The sequence below is a fragment of the Salvelinus namaycush genome, chromosome 12 (assembly GCF_016432855.1).
Source record: "Salvelinus namaycush isolate Seneca chromosome 12, SaNama_1.0, whole genome shotgun sequence".
In the NCBI taxonomy this organism is placed as follows: Eukaryota; Metazoa; Chordata; class Actinopteri; order Salmoniformes; family Salmonidae; genus Salvelinus; species Salvelinus namaycush.
Genome location: NC_052318.1, coordinates 47,219,037 through 47,235,608, shown reverse-complemented (window position 1 = coordinate 47,235,608; position 16,572 = coordinate 47,219,037). Strand labels below are relative to the sequence as shown.

General features: G+C 43.1%; 1 protein-coding gene across 1 annotated transcript; it reads right to left on the bottom strand.

Moving 5' to 3' along the window:
* Positions 1-445: 445 nt before the first annotated feature.
* si:dkeyp-72g9.4 lies at positions 446-1,456 on the bottom strand. Its single transcript, XM_039006181.1, has one exon. The coding sequence runs from the start codon at positions 1,454-1,456 to the stop codon at positions 578-580; it is 879 nt and encodes a 292-aa protein (XP_038862109.1). The 3' UTR covers positions 446-577.
* Between the last annotated feature and the right edge of the window lie 15,116 nt (positions 1,457-16,572).

Below are 16,572 nucleotides of genomic sequence, written 5' to 3'. Positions count from 1 at the left end.
GAATAGTCTGAGTTTGAATGCTCTCCTACAGAGAGCCTGAACTAGCTATCGGATCACATTATCCTTCGTTCTGATTCTAAACTGTACCATTCCCATTGTTATGAAAAGTAGAATGTTTTATTTGACCAGAGTTATCATTCGTCAATAATGGAGTGAGATATCACTCACTCAATAGTAAAGATTATGATCTGTCATTTTTCAAGTCATATGTCTTTGTGCATAATCCTTATAGCAAATTCTGCATCTTTTCCACACATCTTTATTCACCCTACTACTTGTCTCGCGTGATCATCCTTCCAAAATCCTGTCTTGTTCAACTTTACGAGGTTACCCTAATACTGATGTCTTCTAGGCACTGTCAACATTCCACTTACTGTGATATATGTGAGGCATACGCTAGTCTACAATATGTCTTACACTACATACTGTACAAAACGGTCAGGCATGAAAATGCAATTTTTACATGTTACTATATGGACCTGCATTGTCCAAATGTACCAATTAAGCGGTACATAAGTACATCAAGGATCCATAATGTACAGTACTTAAAAGTGGGGATTAACAACGCTACACAAGTTTACATCTCTGCGATGGCAGGAAGCATGCACGCCCTGACTCTGGCTTCTCTCCAGGCCGAGCGACAGTCAGCGATCCAGTGTGACACCATTGTGTGATTGTCCATGTAGCGAGTGCACTTCCCCCTCTCACCTGCAGGTGCCCTGTCTGGGTCATTCTGGAACATCCATGAGAATGAGCTGGAGGCACCAGGTTTCTGCTGGTCTGATGAGGATGTCTGTGGTGGAGCAGGGTCAGGGTTTGGCTTCTTTTGGTCAGTAGGGTCCACCAGCCATAGATCACAGCAGCTGCTTTTGCACTGGGTCACGGGCGAGGAACACATGCGGGGGAAACTGTCGGCACATACCGGGGGTCGTGGTCGACGCTGGGTCGCACTCTGACTCCCTTCGCCCATCCAGCCCTGTGAGTCATGGGCGCGACAGGCGGCTGAGAGGAGTCCTTCCCTGTGACCATAGAGGAACTCCAGAGGGTCAGAGACACTGGGGACAACCCTACTGGAGGTCTGACGTGAACTGACATCCACCACTCTCTCTGGGCCACTACACTCATTCTGACTCTCCTCCTGCTCTGACTGTGTGTGGCGGCTGACCTTAGAGATCAGAGGCTGACAGGGTGGCACACGGTCACTCAGTCTGTGCAGCCTCAGGGAGGCCAGAGCGCCCACCGTGAGGATGTCACAGTCAGGTTCGCCCTGGGGGAAGGTTGGTCGGGCGAGCTGGCAGATGGACAGGAAGTAGTCATGGGTAGACAGTGAGTGCGCCTGACCATGGGGAGGGAGGTGGCGGCTGTTGGCCTGGTTCATGTCTTGGACCAGCTCCTCATAGCCCTCCCTGATGGTGGGCAGGCACCTCTTAGCCAGGAGTCTGGAGCGGGGTCGCATGCCTGGGAAACAGGAGGGAGAGAGAGGCTGGTCAGGTCAGTCTCTGAGAATAACTTTTTGTTTTTGCAAAGCTTGGATTGTGGAAAATGTAAACAATGCCATGAGAATGACAATTTTTTTAATGAATTATCAATTTGCATCTAGTTAAATAAAGGAAAAAGTCAAAAACAGGCAAAGTGTAATTGACCATGCTCTTTGTATGTTTTTTAAATGCATAATTGCATATGAAATGCATTTGTGTATTTGATTTGTATGTGCAATCGTTTACAGAAAAGATGTGCTGAGCCCGTCTCCATGGTAACCTTGCTTTCCCTCATCACATCTCAGGGTGTGCTCATATTAGGCACACACACACACACAATCCACCCACCTAATAACCCACACATAAACCACACAATCCACCCACCTAATAACCCACACACACACTCACATAATCCACCCACCTAATAACCCACACACACCACACAATCCACCCACCTAATAACCCACACATAAACCACACAATCCACCCACCTAATAACCCACACACACACTCACATAATCCACCCACCTAATAACCCACATACACCACACAATCCACCCACCTAATAACCCACACATACACCACACAATCCACCCACCTAATAACCCACACATACACCACACAATCCACCCACCTAATAACCCACACACACACTCACATAATCCACCCACCTAATAACCCACACACACCACACAATCCACCCACCTAATAACCCACACATACACCACACAATCCACCCACCTAATAACCCACACACACACTCACATAATCCACCCACCTAATAACCCACACACACACTCACATAATCCACCCACCTAATAACCCACACACACACTCACATAATCCACCCACCTAATAACCCACACACACACTCACATAATCCACCCACCTAATAACCCACACACACCACACAAAAACATGTTCACACACACACTAATAAATATATAAAAGCACAGATTAACATTGAGTGGGCTTAAACTACTAGCTTTCCTTTTCATTGAAGGTAGCACAGCACAGCTCTCCATTTTAGGACGCCATGTAAACAACTAATTTTGCCCCTCCATATTCTCATGTTGTCTCAGGAACAGTGAGTTTAGAAGACAGACTGACAAACCGACAGTCAGACCAGTGTTACTAGCTTACATTAGGCATGGGGACTTCATTCACATAGCAAAACAAATCCCTATTACATAATCTCATCTATTATCCTAAAAATATCTTAATTTTATGCAGAATCTCAAATATAGGTTATGACGTATATTTGTTCTACACATCCCATAGGGTACCAAAATACTTGAACTTGAATGAATGATATTTGAAGCATATCAACTATTTTGCCATTGAGCATCAGCACATACATTGTTTTTGTGTACTTATTGCCTGGCCATGTACGCAGCTATGATATAACCATTCAATTTCCTCAGGGCACGTACCATCTATTAGTATTGCTATCAGTCCCGGTGTCTGGCTTTGCCTGTTCTATGTAGAATGCAGCAGAGCTTCCTACCTGTGTCTTATTTGTGTTTCTGGTGGTGTCGTTTGCTCGTCTTCGTTGCCTCTCACCCCTCTCGCCGCCTCTAGCCAAGCTGCCACAGAGCTCTGTGCCTCTGACCGACATACAGCTACAGAACGAAAAGAACGGTTTATCCCACCCCCTTTCTCTCTCTCGCTCCCCTCTCCTCCCTTAGCCGGCTAAAAATAGCACCTCCATCCCATTTTGTGGCTGAGCATAATCATGTGCCAAATGGATTTTTATTGATGTACAGAGTAAGAGTGTGGAAGGTACAAGGAGTGAGTGGAGCGGCAAAAAAGGGAAAGAGAGAAGAGAGTAGGAGGTTGGGCAGGGGGACGAAAGAGGCAGCATGGAGAGGAGGATGAGAGGAGAACAGGATGAGGAGGAAAGGATAATGGTTCCCATGATTCAACGCAGGGCCGTGACGCAAGAACACAGGAGTGCCCCAGGGGTGTGTCCTTTCACTGTTGTTGTTCTCTATCTATACTAACGAGATGAAGATCCGAGGAAACAATGTGAGCCTTTTTAAGTACGCAAATGACATGGCTCTGGTAGGACTCTTTTTTAAAGTTGCTACGTCAGATGGGGACAGCTATTTTAAACAGACCAACAACCTTCAAGAATGGTGTCGGTCAAGTGCCCTCCACATCAATGTGGAAAAGACAAAGGAGTTGATCATCAACGGCAACAACTTACCAATGTCTCAACCACTCTCTCTGAACGACCAACCAGTGGAGGTGGTTAAGTGTTTTAAATATCTAGGGACACAAATTGATAACAAGCTGAGTTTTTTGGAAGAAAGCCAACGCCTGTTCTTAATCAGGAAATTAAAGGGGTTTGGGGTCAGCCAGGATGTTCTGGAGAGGGTGTACAGCAGCTTGGTGGAGAGCATCCTCGCATTTAATATGACAGTCTGGCATGGTCATCTGAGCGTGAGGAGCAAAAGCAAACTGACCAGAATAGTAAACACAGCCAGCAAAGTAATTGGTCGACCACAGGCACATTTGAGCATTCTGTTCCACAAAGCAACCAAAAAGAAGACACTGGCTGTCATTAGCAACCCCTCCCACCCTCTACACCCTCAGTTCGAGAGGCTTCTCTCTGGCCGGCGCTTCAGAATGCCCATGGCCAAGAAGAACGTGTTCAAACATTCATTAGTTCTTTGTGCTGTTGGACTACTAAATGCAAAGTAAATTGTATCGGTATATGTACTTATCTATCTAGTGCAGCTGGGACAGTGGTCATTTGTGAGTGAATGTATTAATGTCTTAATACTTGTTTCGATATCTCACAATTGGATTTCTCAGGCGATCACAAATGCTGAAGTAACCGATCACACAACGTCTGTCGGAGACAAACAGGTGGCGAATAAGGTGAGCCCATTCCTCCTTCTGAGGCGCCACTCGCCCGCCTTGTGGTCATTCTCGCATCTCTTCCTTGCGGAAATGATCACGACGGCTCCTGAAGCTTTCCTCAGCATGACTTAAATTCCTGAATTCCTACATAACAGTTCACAGGCGAATGTTGAGGTTAACCCTGCCGAACGTAGGACCTCAGCTCTTATCGACAGTGTTTAGTACTTACCGAAAGGAACATTTTGGTTCGAGTTGAATTACTTTTCTACTTCCCAGTCTCTGGTGACAGCTACTGTAACATGGCTAGCTACCGAGACACAGTTAGCCCATGCTGCAAGACTTAAGCTAACTTGGCTAGTTAGCTGGAAAGCAAACTAGCCACATTTCTACCTGCACATACGGTAGTATTGCTAGCTCCCTTCTCTTGTAAACCTACAGTACCAGTCAAAAGTTTTGACACACCTACTCTTTCCAGGGTTTTTCTTAGTTTTTACTATTTTATACATTGTAGAATAATAGTGAAGACATCAAAACTATGAAATAACACATTTGGAATCATGTGGTAAACTAAAAAGTGTTATAAAATCAATTTTATATTTGAGATATATTTGAGTAGCCACCCTTTGCCTTGACAGCTTTGCACACCCTTGCAAATCTGTCTAGTAAACCCATGTGCACTTGTTGGGTTAGGCAGACCAACTGGGTTCAGCCCCCAGGCTTCTCGGTCAAGGGAATTTACCTACAAGAAGGCTAACCTGCCCCCACGCACTGTGCTAGCTACAGCGCACCTTTACCACAAGGTACAGTATCTTGATTTGATTACATAAGTATTCAACCCCCTGTTAGAATCACCTTTGGCAGTGATTACAGCTGTGAGTATTTTGGGGTAAGTCTCCAAGAGCTTTGCTCACCTGGATTGTACAATATTTGCATATTAGTCTTTTAAAAATTCTTCAAGCTCTGTCAAGTTGGTTGTTGATCATTGGTACACAGCCATTTTGAAGTCTTGCCATAGATTTTCAAGCCAATTTAAGTCAACTGTATCTAGGCCACTCAGAAACATTCAATGTCGTATTTGTAAGCAACTCCATTGTATATTTTGCCTTGTGTTTTAGGGTTATTTTCCTGCTAAAAGTAGTGGAAGCTGCTGAAGGGAGGACGGCTCATTATAATGCCTGGAATGGAGTGAATAAAATAGTATCAAACACATGTTTGGAGTTGGTCTAGGTTTTCTGGGATGATGGTGTTGTGACGCAATCTCAATCACACTCCACACTGCCCTTTCACACCTGGACAAAAGGAACACCTATGTGAGAATGCTGTTCATTGACTACAGCTCAGTGTTCAACACCATAGTGCCCACAAAGCTCATCACTCAGCTAAGGACCCTGGGACTAAACACTTCCCTCTGCAACTGGATCCTGGACTTCCTGACCGGCCGCCCCCAGGTGGTAAGGGTAGGCAACAACACATCTGCCACGCTGATCCTCAACATGGGGGCCCCTCAGGGGTGCGTGCTTAGTCCCCTCCTGTACTCCCTGTTCACCCACGACTGTGTGGACAAGCACAACTCCAACACCATCATTAAGTTTGCTGACGACACAATGGTGGTAGGTCTGATCACCGACAACGATGAAACAGCCTATAGGCAGGAGGTCAGAGACCTGGCAGTGTGGTGCCAGGACAACAACCTCTCCCTCTATGTGAGCAAGACAAAGGAGATGATCGTGGACTGCAGGAAAACGACGGCCGAACACGCCCCCATTCACATCGACGGGGCTGTAGTGGAGCGGGTCGATAGTTTCAAGTTCCTTGGTGTCCACATCAACAACAAACACAGGAAGAAAATTGTGAAGAGGGCACGACAACACCTATTCCCCCTCAGGAGACTGAAAAGATTTGGCCTGGGTCCCCAGATCCTCAAAATGTTCTACAGCTGCACCATCGAGAGCATCCTGACCGGTTGCGTCACCGTAAGGCGCTACAGAGGGTAGTGCATACAGCCCAGTACATCACTGGGGCCAAGCTTCCTGCCATCCAGGACCTATATACTAGGCGGTGTCAGAGGATGGCCGAAAAAATTGTCAAATACTCCAGTCACCCAAGTCATAGACTGTTCTCTCTGCTACCACACTGCAAGTGGTACTGGAGCACCAAATCTAGATCCGAAAGGCTCCTTAACAGCTTCTACCCCCAAGTCATAAGACTGCTGAACAATTAATCAAATGGCCACCCGGACTATTTTTATTGACACCCCCATAGTCACTTTAACCCAACCTACATTTACAAATTACCTCGATTAACCTGTACCCCCGCACATTGACTCGGTACCGGTACCCCCTGTATATAGCCTCATTATTGTTATTTAATTGTGTTACTTTTGTATTTTTGTATTTTTTTACTTCAATTTATTTAGTCAATATTTTCTTAACTCTACCAACTGCATTGTTGGTTAAGGGTTGTAGGTAAGCATTTCATGTTAAGGTTGAATTCAGCGCATGTGACAAATAAAATGGCACAGATATCAAGACGAATCCTCTAACTATCTCTATGGGGGGATGATTTTTCATGAGCACAGTTCCTGCCCACATTTTAAGCCCTGCCTTCCCACACTTGTGATGTGTTAGGAGGGATGTTTGTCTGAAGAGGACCCACCCCGGAATTGTTTTCCCCCTCCGTCATTGAAACCAGACCCTAGGCACTCACTGTTACCTAGGGTCTGGTATTCAAGACTAATTCCTACCTTTACTCATCAATCAATGTGTCGTTTACCACATGGTCATATCACATAATCACTTATATCAGATGATGTACAGTATCAGATGGATTGAAAATGATATTACACAGGAACGTGAGGACCCTATATTCAATCACATCCACTGTCTGGGTTTCTGATGAAAGTAGAACACGTCCAAACCTTTTACTCTGCATGAATGCATGTAGCCTACTCAATGAAACAATGTGAAATTAAATTATAATTCATATCAAATTGACTTTCTGGCTGTGTGGAATTGCTGTTTTTGACTGATCCCAGAAACCCATACAGATAAATGACACGAAAAAGCAATCAGTTGGAGGTTAAAGACAAAAAACAATACAAACAACAAACACATGGCTGGAACAAACCATACAAAACAATCTACATAATGACACAATTGCCTATATAAAAATAAATTCTTCAAATTCTCTTCAGAAAGGGAATAAAAAAGTACATATTCATCTTTTGAAAGTAAGGCTACAAACGAAAGTGAAACTTTCCATGGTATAGCCTATATTATTGTACCCGCGATTAATTGCATCTATAGTAAATGTTGAAATATCTGGCTAGAAGACAAGACAGGCATTAGTGCCACCCGGTGGACACCGCAAGGTGTTCAGCATCATAGAGAGCCTAGTTCTCTACTGCACATTATTATTACCTCATTACCACTGGGGGAGCAAGAGATGGTTTGGCATTGCAGGCCTACATATTCCTGAAAATGTATTTTATTTGGTATGCAATCTTCATTATGTGGATATTAGCATTCTTTACCATTCTTGACACAGTTCAAAAGTCAAAGGAGGACAACAGTAGTATATTTCAATTGCAGTTTTATTACATTATCAGGTATGAAAACATAGTTTATATTGTTGTTTCCATTGACAAATGTGTTAGAATACTACATGGCTCATGCACCTGTGTGTGAAAAGCACTAAACATTTGGCATTATTTAGGCTGCGTAGTAATTATATGCCCAGTATGATACGGCTAGCAAACTTTATTAGCAGATAATGACATGACAATAACAGTAGTTTTAGATGATGTAATGAGATGGAGGAGGGGATGGGATGAGTGGGCGGATTGCTGGGCAATCAGACGTCAATAGATGCAGAATTTCATCTGGAGGGAGAGGAGAGACAGATTTAAGAGATGACGACAGATGAAAGAGGCAGAATCAGGTGCTGCGGCTAGTTCTTCCTGTCACTTGTCCTCGACAGGCAGCCAGTCTCAGTCAAGGGTTCAATAACATGGGCCTGGTTTAGTTGGAAGCCCTCTCACCACGTCAAGGCACAGGTCAGGAGAAGGATTTTGTTTTTAATTAAGGCCTTTAACCCCCTACTCTATCTTTGTAGTGCTTGACCTGATGGGGCTTGGATAGGTGTAGCAATATGGCAATATGACTCAACCCTGCTGTGTAATGGACTCCGGGACACTTCTGCCATATTACATACACAAATATAGAACCTCCAGACATGCAAACACTAACTACAAACCAATGTCTAATTCCATACCAACCCTGGCCTAAAATTTGATTTGGAATTGGACACAAAAGATTAATGGCTACGGAGAAGGGGGTTAAGGACCAGTAAGTCTGTACCTGATCAACTGAACAGTCAATTTTAGTCAATTGAAAATTTTACCTGCAATGAATACATTTAATATGCAAATGTATACATTTACAGCCAACTCAAGCAAGTTTCAAATATTTACCAGCAAACAAATGGAAAATATACAAATATTTACATGCTTGTAAACGTTACTTGGAATAAAAACAGATACATATGCTATATACTTACCAAACAACTTACCAACATCTAAGCCAATGTCTGCAAAAAAACACTTCTTTATACAAATTTATAACAATATTACAACACGTTATTAAGGTTATTTACAATAACATACAATATACAACAAGACGCAATGTAGTAAAATACCTACCGTCTTGAGGCGGGGTGCTGGCCAAGCAGTGAAAACAAGGATGGGCAAAACATCCAGATGACGGACGATGGACAGACAAATTCACCCACATTGACAACATGAGACAAACAAGACACATGAAAATGCTAGCGGCATCTCCTGCACCAGGCCACCTCCTTACCTTTTGTCACGTATTTCCAACAGAAGCAGTGGACGATGACCTCTGTTGTGTAGAGCGTGGACACCTTGGGAGGCCTGGACCCAGGACGGGGACTGGAATCGGGACTGGGAAATGGTGCCAGGTGCCCAGCCTGAAAACAACAGAAATATGTTTTCTCATGGATTTCTGATGGTATTGTGCCATGAGGGTTCCTCATCTCTGCAGAGAGTAAGACAATAGCAAGACATTTTGCAATAGCAAGAAAATCAAACATCAGTAAATAAACGTGGCTATTTATATCATTGGTGACAGAATATAGCCTGTAATGTTATTACCTTGTTCCAGAGTTCACGACCTCGGTCACTCAAGATGACCTCAGGGAACAACACCGTCTTCGAAGAAGTAGGAAGTAAAGATCTCCCGCCCACGGATTGCCTCTCTTGCTGCGTTGTTGGACCCCATCCTTGAAACATCCTCCTGGTCCTCATGTTCATCCTCATGAAGTTATGCAGGACACAGGTAGCCTTCACATACCTGAATTTCTCCAGGAGGCAGTCCCAGATGGCCCTGGTCACCCAACCTTGCAGTGCCCTACACGGTAACTGTAGGCAGGAATCTCCAGTTACAAGGTATTTGTAGGAATATGGAAGATAATGTAATTATTAGACTTTTACATCACCAGGTCATTGTGGATTACTAAAGTATTCTATCCCTTATATCAAATCATGATAACATTGGATAGATAGATGCATGTGCACACGTACAGTGGGGAGAACAAGTATTTGATACACTGCCGATTTTGCAGGTTTTCCTACTTACAAAGCATGTAGAGGTCTGTAATTTTTATCATAGGTACACTTCAACTGTGAGAGACGGAATCTAAAACAAAAATCCAGAAAATCACATTGTATGATTTTTAAGTAATTAATTTGCATTTTATTGCATGACATAAGTATTTGATACATCAGAAAAGCAGAACTTAATATTTGGTACAGAAACCTTTGTTTGCAATTACAGAGATCATATGTTTCCTGTAGTTCTTGACTAGGTTTGCACACACTGCAGCAGGGATTTTGGCCCACTCCTCCATACAGACCTTCTCCAGATCCTTCAGTTTTTGGGGCTGTCGCTGGGCAATACGGACTTTCAGCTCCCTCCAAAGATTTTCTATTGGGTTCAGGTCTGGAGACTGGCTAGGCCACTCCAGGACCTTGAGATGCTTCTTACGGAGCCACTCCTTAGTTGCCCTGGCTGTGTGTTTCGGGTCGTTGTCATGCTGGAAGACCCAGCCATGACCCATCTTCAATGCTCTTACTGAGGGAAGGAGGTTGTTGGCCAAGATCTCGCGATACATGGCCCCATCCATCCTCCCCTAAATACGGTGCAGTCGTCCTGTCCCCTTTGCAGAAAAGCATCCCCAAAGAATGATGTTTCCACCTCCATGCTTCACGGTTGCGATGGTGTTCTTGGGGTTGTACTCATCCTTCTTCTTCCTCCAAACACGGCGAGCGGAGTTTAGACCAAAAAGCTCTGTTTGTCTCATCAGACCACATGACCTTCTCCCATTCCTCCTCTGGATCATCCAGATGGTCATTGGCAAACTTCAGACGGGCCTGGACATGCGCTGGCTTGAGCAGGGGGACCTTGCGTGCGCTGCAGGATTTTAATCCATGACGGCGTAGTGTGTTACTAATGGTTTTCTTTGAGACTGTGGTCCCAGCTCTCTTCAGGTCATTGACCAGGTCCTGCCGTGTAGTTCTGGGCTGATCCCTCACCTTCCTCATGATCATTGATGCCCCACGAGGTGAGATCTTACATGGAGCCCCAGACCGAGGGTGATTGACCATCATCTTGAACTTCTTCCATTTTCTAATAATTGAGCCAACAGTTGTTGCCTTCTCACCAAGCTGCTTGCCTATTGTCCTGTAGCCCATCCCAGCCTTGTGCAGGTCTACAATTTTATCCCTGATGTCCTTACAGAGCTCTCTGGTCTTGGCCATTGTGGAGAGGTTGGAGTCTGTTTGATTGAGTGTGTGGACAGGTGTCTTTTATACAGGTAACGAGTTCAAACAGGTGCAGTTAATACAGGTAATGAGCGGAGAACAGGAGGGCTTCTTAAAGAAAAACTAACAGGTCTGTGAGAGCCGGAATGCTTACTGGTTGGTAGGTGATCAAATACTTATGTCATGCAATAAAATGCAAATTAATTACTTAAAAATCATACAATGTCATTTTCTGGATTTTTGTTTTAGATTCCGTCTCTCACAGTTGAAGTGTACCTATGATAAAAATTACAGACCTCTACATGCGTTGTAAGTAGGAAAACCTGCAAAATCGGCAGTGTATCAAATACTTGTTCTCCCCACTGTACATGTGTAGCATGTGACAATAGCAGGATAATATCAAGGATAGCGTCACAAATGAACACATAAATACCACTTGAAGCTTGATGAGTTGACCATTTGAATCTGCTGTGCAGTGCTAATGCAAAAACAAAAATGTGCACCCCTTTGAATCCCCAGGACCAGGACTGAGAACCACTGCTCTTTATTGTGACCTCTTTGTCTGCAGACAGGCTTTCACAGCTCTCTGTATCTGAGGACAGAAAACCTGATAAGAAACAGACTTCCTTATACTCAAATTAGACCACACTGAATATTATGTTATTATTATCTCCGTCCTCACTTCTAGGGACTGGAACTACACAAAAGTACCTGCCCTATCCAGAATAGCCTAACGTTACTCTCTCACTTTGACAGTTGGGGCTGCTATCCTTTCACCCTCCTCCATGGCTGTTAGCTAGCTACCTACAAATGCAGGTAGCTAGCAGTGATAAATACATCAAGATAGCTAACGTTAGCTAATATGAAGGTGGGTTGCTGGTGATATTTAATTCACTTAATTAGCTAGCTATCTATACAGTATGCAAAGTTGGCTAGATAGATAACTACCGTTAGCTACGTTAGCAGCTCATTTGAGTAAGTCTGCACTGTACCGTTAGCTAGTTAGCTAATAAAACAGTAAACATTTTTACATTTTAGAAATGTATTTACTTAACGTTACTTGAATAGGTTCTCCCAGCCATGTGGACGATTGTAAACAGGGCAGCAAAAAATGTGTTTGTCACCAGAGCGTTTTAGAGCATGTAACTATTTACCCATTTAACTTCTTTGGGGTAGGGGACAGTATTTTCACGTCCAGATGAAAAGCATGCCCAGAGTAAACAGCCTGCTACAAAGCCATAAAAGCTAGAATATGCATATTATTAGTATATTTGGATAGAAAACACTCTGAAGTTTCTAAAACTGTTTGAATGATGTCTGTGAGTATAACATAACTCATATGGCAGGCAAAAACCTGAGAAAAAATCCAACCAGGAAGTGGGAAATCTGAGGTTGGTCGATTTTCAACTCAGCTCCTATTGAAGATACAGTGGGATATTGGTAATGTTGCACTTACTAAGGCTTCCACTAGACGTCAACAGTCTTTAGAACCTTGTCTGATGCCTCTACTATTTAGTGGGGCCGAAGGAGAGAGGAATGAGTCAGAGGTCTGCCAGCAGCCACGAGCTGACCATGCGCGTTCACATGAGAGTTTGCTCCCGTTCCATTTGCTTTTCTGAAGACAAAGGAATTCTCCGGTTGGAACATTATTGAAGAATTATGTTAAAAACATCCAAAAGATTGATTCAATACATCGTTTGACATGTTTCTACGGACTGTAACGGAACTTTTTGACATTTCGTCTGCTTTTAGTGAACGCGCTTCGTGACTTTGAATTTGTTTACCAAACGTGCTAACAAAAGTAACTATTTGGACATAAATGATGGACATTACCGAACAAAACTAAAATTTCTTGTGGGAGTCCTGGGAGTGCATTCCGACGAAGATCATCAAAAGTAAGTGAAGATTTATAATGCTTTTATGACTTTTGTTGACTGCATAATATGGCGGCTATATTTGTGTCTTGATTGGGCTCTGAGCGCCAACCTCAGATTATTGCATGGTTTTTGCTTTTTCCGTAAAGCTTTTTTGAAATCTGACACAGCGGTTGCATTAAGGAGAAGTGCATCTAAAATTCCATGCATAACAGTTGTATCTTTTATCAATGTTTATAATGAGTATTCCTGTAAATTGATGTGGCTCTCTGCAAAATCAAAGGATGTTTTGGAACTTCTAAACGTAAGGCGCCAATGTAAACTCAGATTTTTGGATAAAAATATGAACTTTACCGAACAAAACATACATGTATTGTGTAACATGATGTCCTATGAGTGTCATCTGATGAAGATCAAAGGTTAGTGATTAATTTTATCTATATTTCTGCTTTTTGTGAATCCTCTCTTTGGCTGAAAAAATGGCTGTGTTATTCTGTGAATAGGCACTCACCTAACATAATCGTTTCGTTTGCTTTCGTCGTAAAGCCTTTTTGAAATCGGACACTGTGGCTGGATTTACAACAGTTATCTTTAAAATGGTGTAAAATGTATGTTTGAGGAATTTTAATTATGGGATTTCTGTTGTTTTGAATTTGGCACCCTGCAGTTTCACTGGCTGTTGAAGAGGTGGGACGCTAACGTCTCATGTACCCTAGAGAGGTTAATAACTAGACCTTCATACAACCTTGCTATGCTGAATTCTTGACGCACAAGGTGCTGCTATATGATTCCAGAAAGCCCACAAGCGAGCCACTCTGGGCGGCCTAAGCGGCACGCGGCTTGCTAGTGAACGAGCGCTTCTGAGGTGAAATAGAACTAGAACTGCCGGTGTCCTCCTTCCTTCCCGACCGCTACGAGGTAACCAAGCAACCAGCATAGCAACGGACGCGTTGGTTCGTAGTATTGAAAATCCGGTCAGAATGTTGCAAATTCTAGCAACAGCCCTAGCAACAAAAATTAGAACTCATAGAATCCCATTGTGACGTAGGGGGACACACTATTTGGACGGGGGAGATTATTTGGCATGACATCAAAGCTCCAACCACCATATTTTACAGTAGGTATGGGGTTATTTTCTGCTTATGCATTTTCATTTCGAAGCCAAACCCACCGCTGGTGTGCATGGCCAAAGAGCTTTATTTTTTGCTCAATGGCATTGAAACTTGGAATGGAACTGGTGCTTTGGTCAGATGGCATGAAAATAGAGGTCTTTGGCAAAGCACACCAGTGGCCATGCACACCCAATGTGTTCTCCAACTCATAAAACATCTTAGAAGGTGAAATATTGAAAGGTATTGGAAGCCCCTACCTTTTTGAGAATTTGTTTTATAACTTGTTTAACAAAAACTATTGCTCAGAGAAAGATAATTAGTATAAAATAATGATTTACCAATTATTTAGCATACAATATACAGTGCATTCAGAAAGTATTCAGACCCCTTGACTTTTTCCACATTTTGTTACTTTACAGCCTTATTCTAAAATTGATTAAATACACATTTTTCCTCATCAATCTACACACAATACCCCATAATGACAAAGCAAAAACAGGTTTATAGAAATGTTTGCAAATTTATAAAAAATATGCTATTAGACACGGAATTGAGCTCAGGTGCATCCTGTTTCCATTGATCATCCTTGAGATGTTTCTAGAACTTGATTGGAGTCCACCTGTGGTAAATTCAATTGATTGGACATGATTTGGAAAGGCACACACCTGTCTATATAAGGCCCCACAGTTGGCAGTGCATGTCAAAGCAAAAACTAAGCCTTGAGGTCGAAGGAATTGTCCTAGAGCTCCAAGACAGGACTGTGTCGAGGCAAAAATCTGGGCATGGGTACCAAAACAGCTTTGAAGGTCCCCAAGAACACAGTGGCCTCCATCATTCTTAAATGGAAGAAGTTTTGAACCACCAAGACTCTTCCTAGAGCTGGCCGCCCGGTCAAACTGAGTAATCGGAGGAGAAGGGCCTTCATCGGGGAGGTGACCAAGAACCCGATGGTCACTCTAACAGAGCTCCAGAGTTCCTCTGTGGAGATGGGAGAAACTTCCAGAAGGACAATCATTTCTGCAGGCCTTTACGGTAGAGTGGCCAGACAGAAGCAACTCCTCAGTAAAAGGCACATGACAGCCTGCTTGGAGATTGCCAAAAGGCACCTAAAGGACTCCTAGACCATGACAAACAAGATTCTCTGGTCTGTACAGAGAGATCCTTGATGATAACCTGCTCCAGAGTGCTCAGGACCTCAGACTGGGGTGAAGGTTCACCTTAGGGTAAGTTGAGCCAATAGCCATGGGCCACCATACCCCATACAAATTATGATACATGTTGTCCGTTTTATGCATATGAACTCAACTGCATTTTTATTGTGACAGAGCAGACATGATCATTCCCTGTGTACACAAGTGAAACAAGCAGGGGTCTAGCCCCCCTTGAGGTTTTTGAAAGAGCAGGTAAGGAAGTGAGAAAAGGGAAAAAGTCAATTTGAGGTGCAGCAAGGAATAAAACAATAGACAAAGATACCACTGAAGAGGTGCATTGACAAAAAAGAAAACTAACATGTAACTGCGAAAGAGAGGCTATGATGGAGTAGCAGAGGCTCACAACCCAGCTTACCATTCTAGGGAGAGAAAACATTTTTGTAATGTTATCCGGAATGTTCCCCTAATGTTTGAGTGTCCAGTTTTCCCATACTTAGGGGAACATTCTATCTATGTTAGTAAAAACCTTCTGAGTGTCACGGCCGTTTAAAGGAGTGGACCAAGGCGCAGCGTGATTAGAATCCATTCTTCTATTTATTTATTAAACGAAGAACACTTAACAAACTCACAAAACAACAAAACGAAACGTGAAGCCAACGTAGTGCTCACAAGCAACTAAACAAGGACAACTACCCACACAGACAGGTGGGAAAAGGAAACCTAAGTATGGTTCTCAATCAGAGACAACGATAGACAGCTGCCTCTGATTGAGAACCACACCCGGCCAAACACATAGAAATAGAAAATCATAGAACATAGACTGCCCACCCAAATCACACCCTGACCAAACCAAAATAGAGACAAAAAACGCTCTCTACGGTCAGGGCGTGACACTGAGAACCTTTTTTAGCATGTTTTGGTTTTGAAGTTAGATTCCCTTAATGTCAAAAGTTATCTAGAACGTGGTTACAATGTACAATATCAATGTTCTAGACACGTTTCATGAGAACGTTGCAAGAACATTCCTGTGCCATTTTTTCTGAGGTTTAGGAGAATATTCCACCAACATCCCAGCAAACATACACAGAACATGGTTACCATGATCTCAGAATATAAGTTATTCATGTTCTAGACACGTTTCATGGGAACATTGCAAGAACATTTCTGTGTTTCAGTTGTCAGGACGTCACCTGATGGTTCCAAAGAAAAGTGTTTTATTACACCTTGTTACTGTTGCTTAGCCCATCA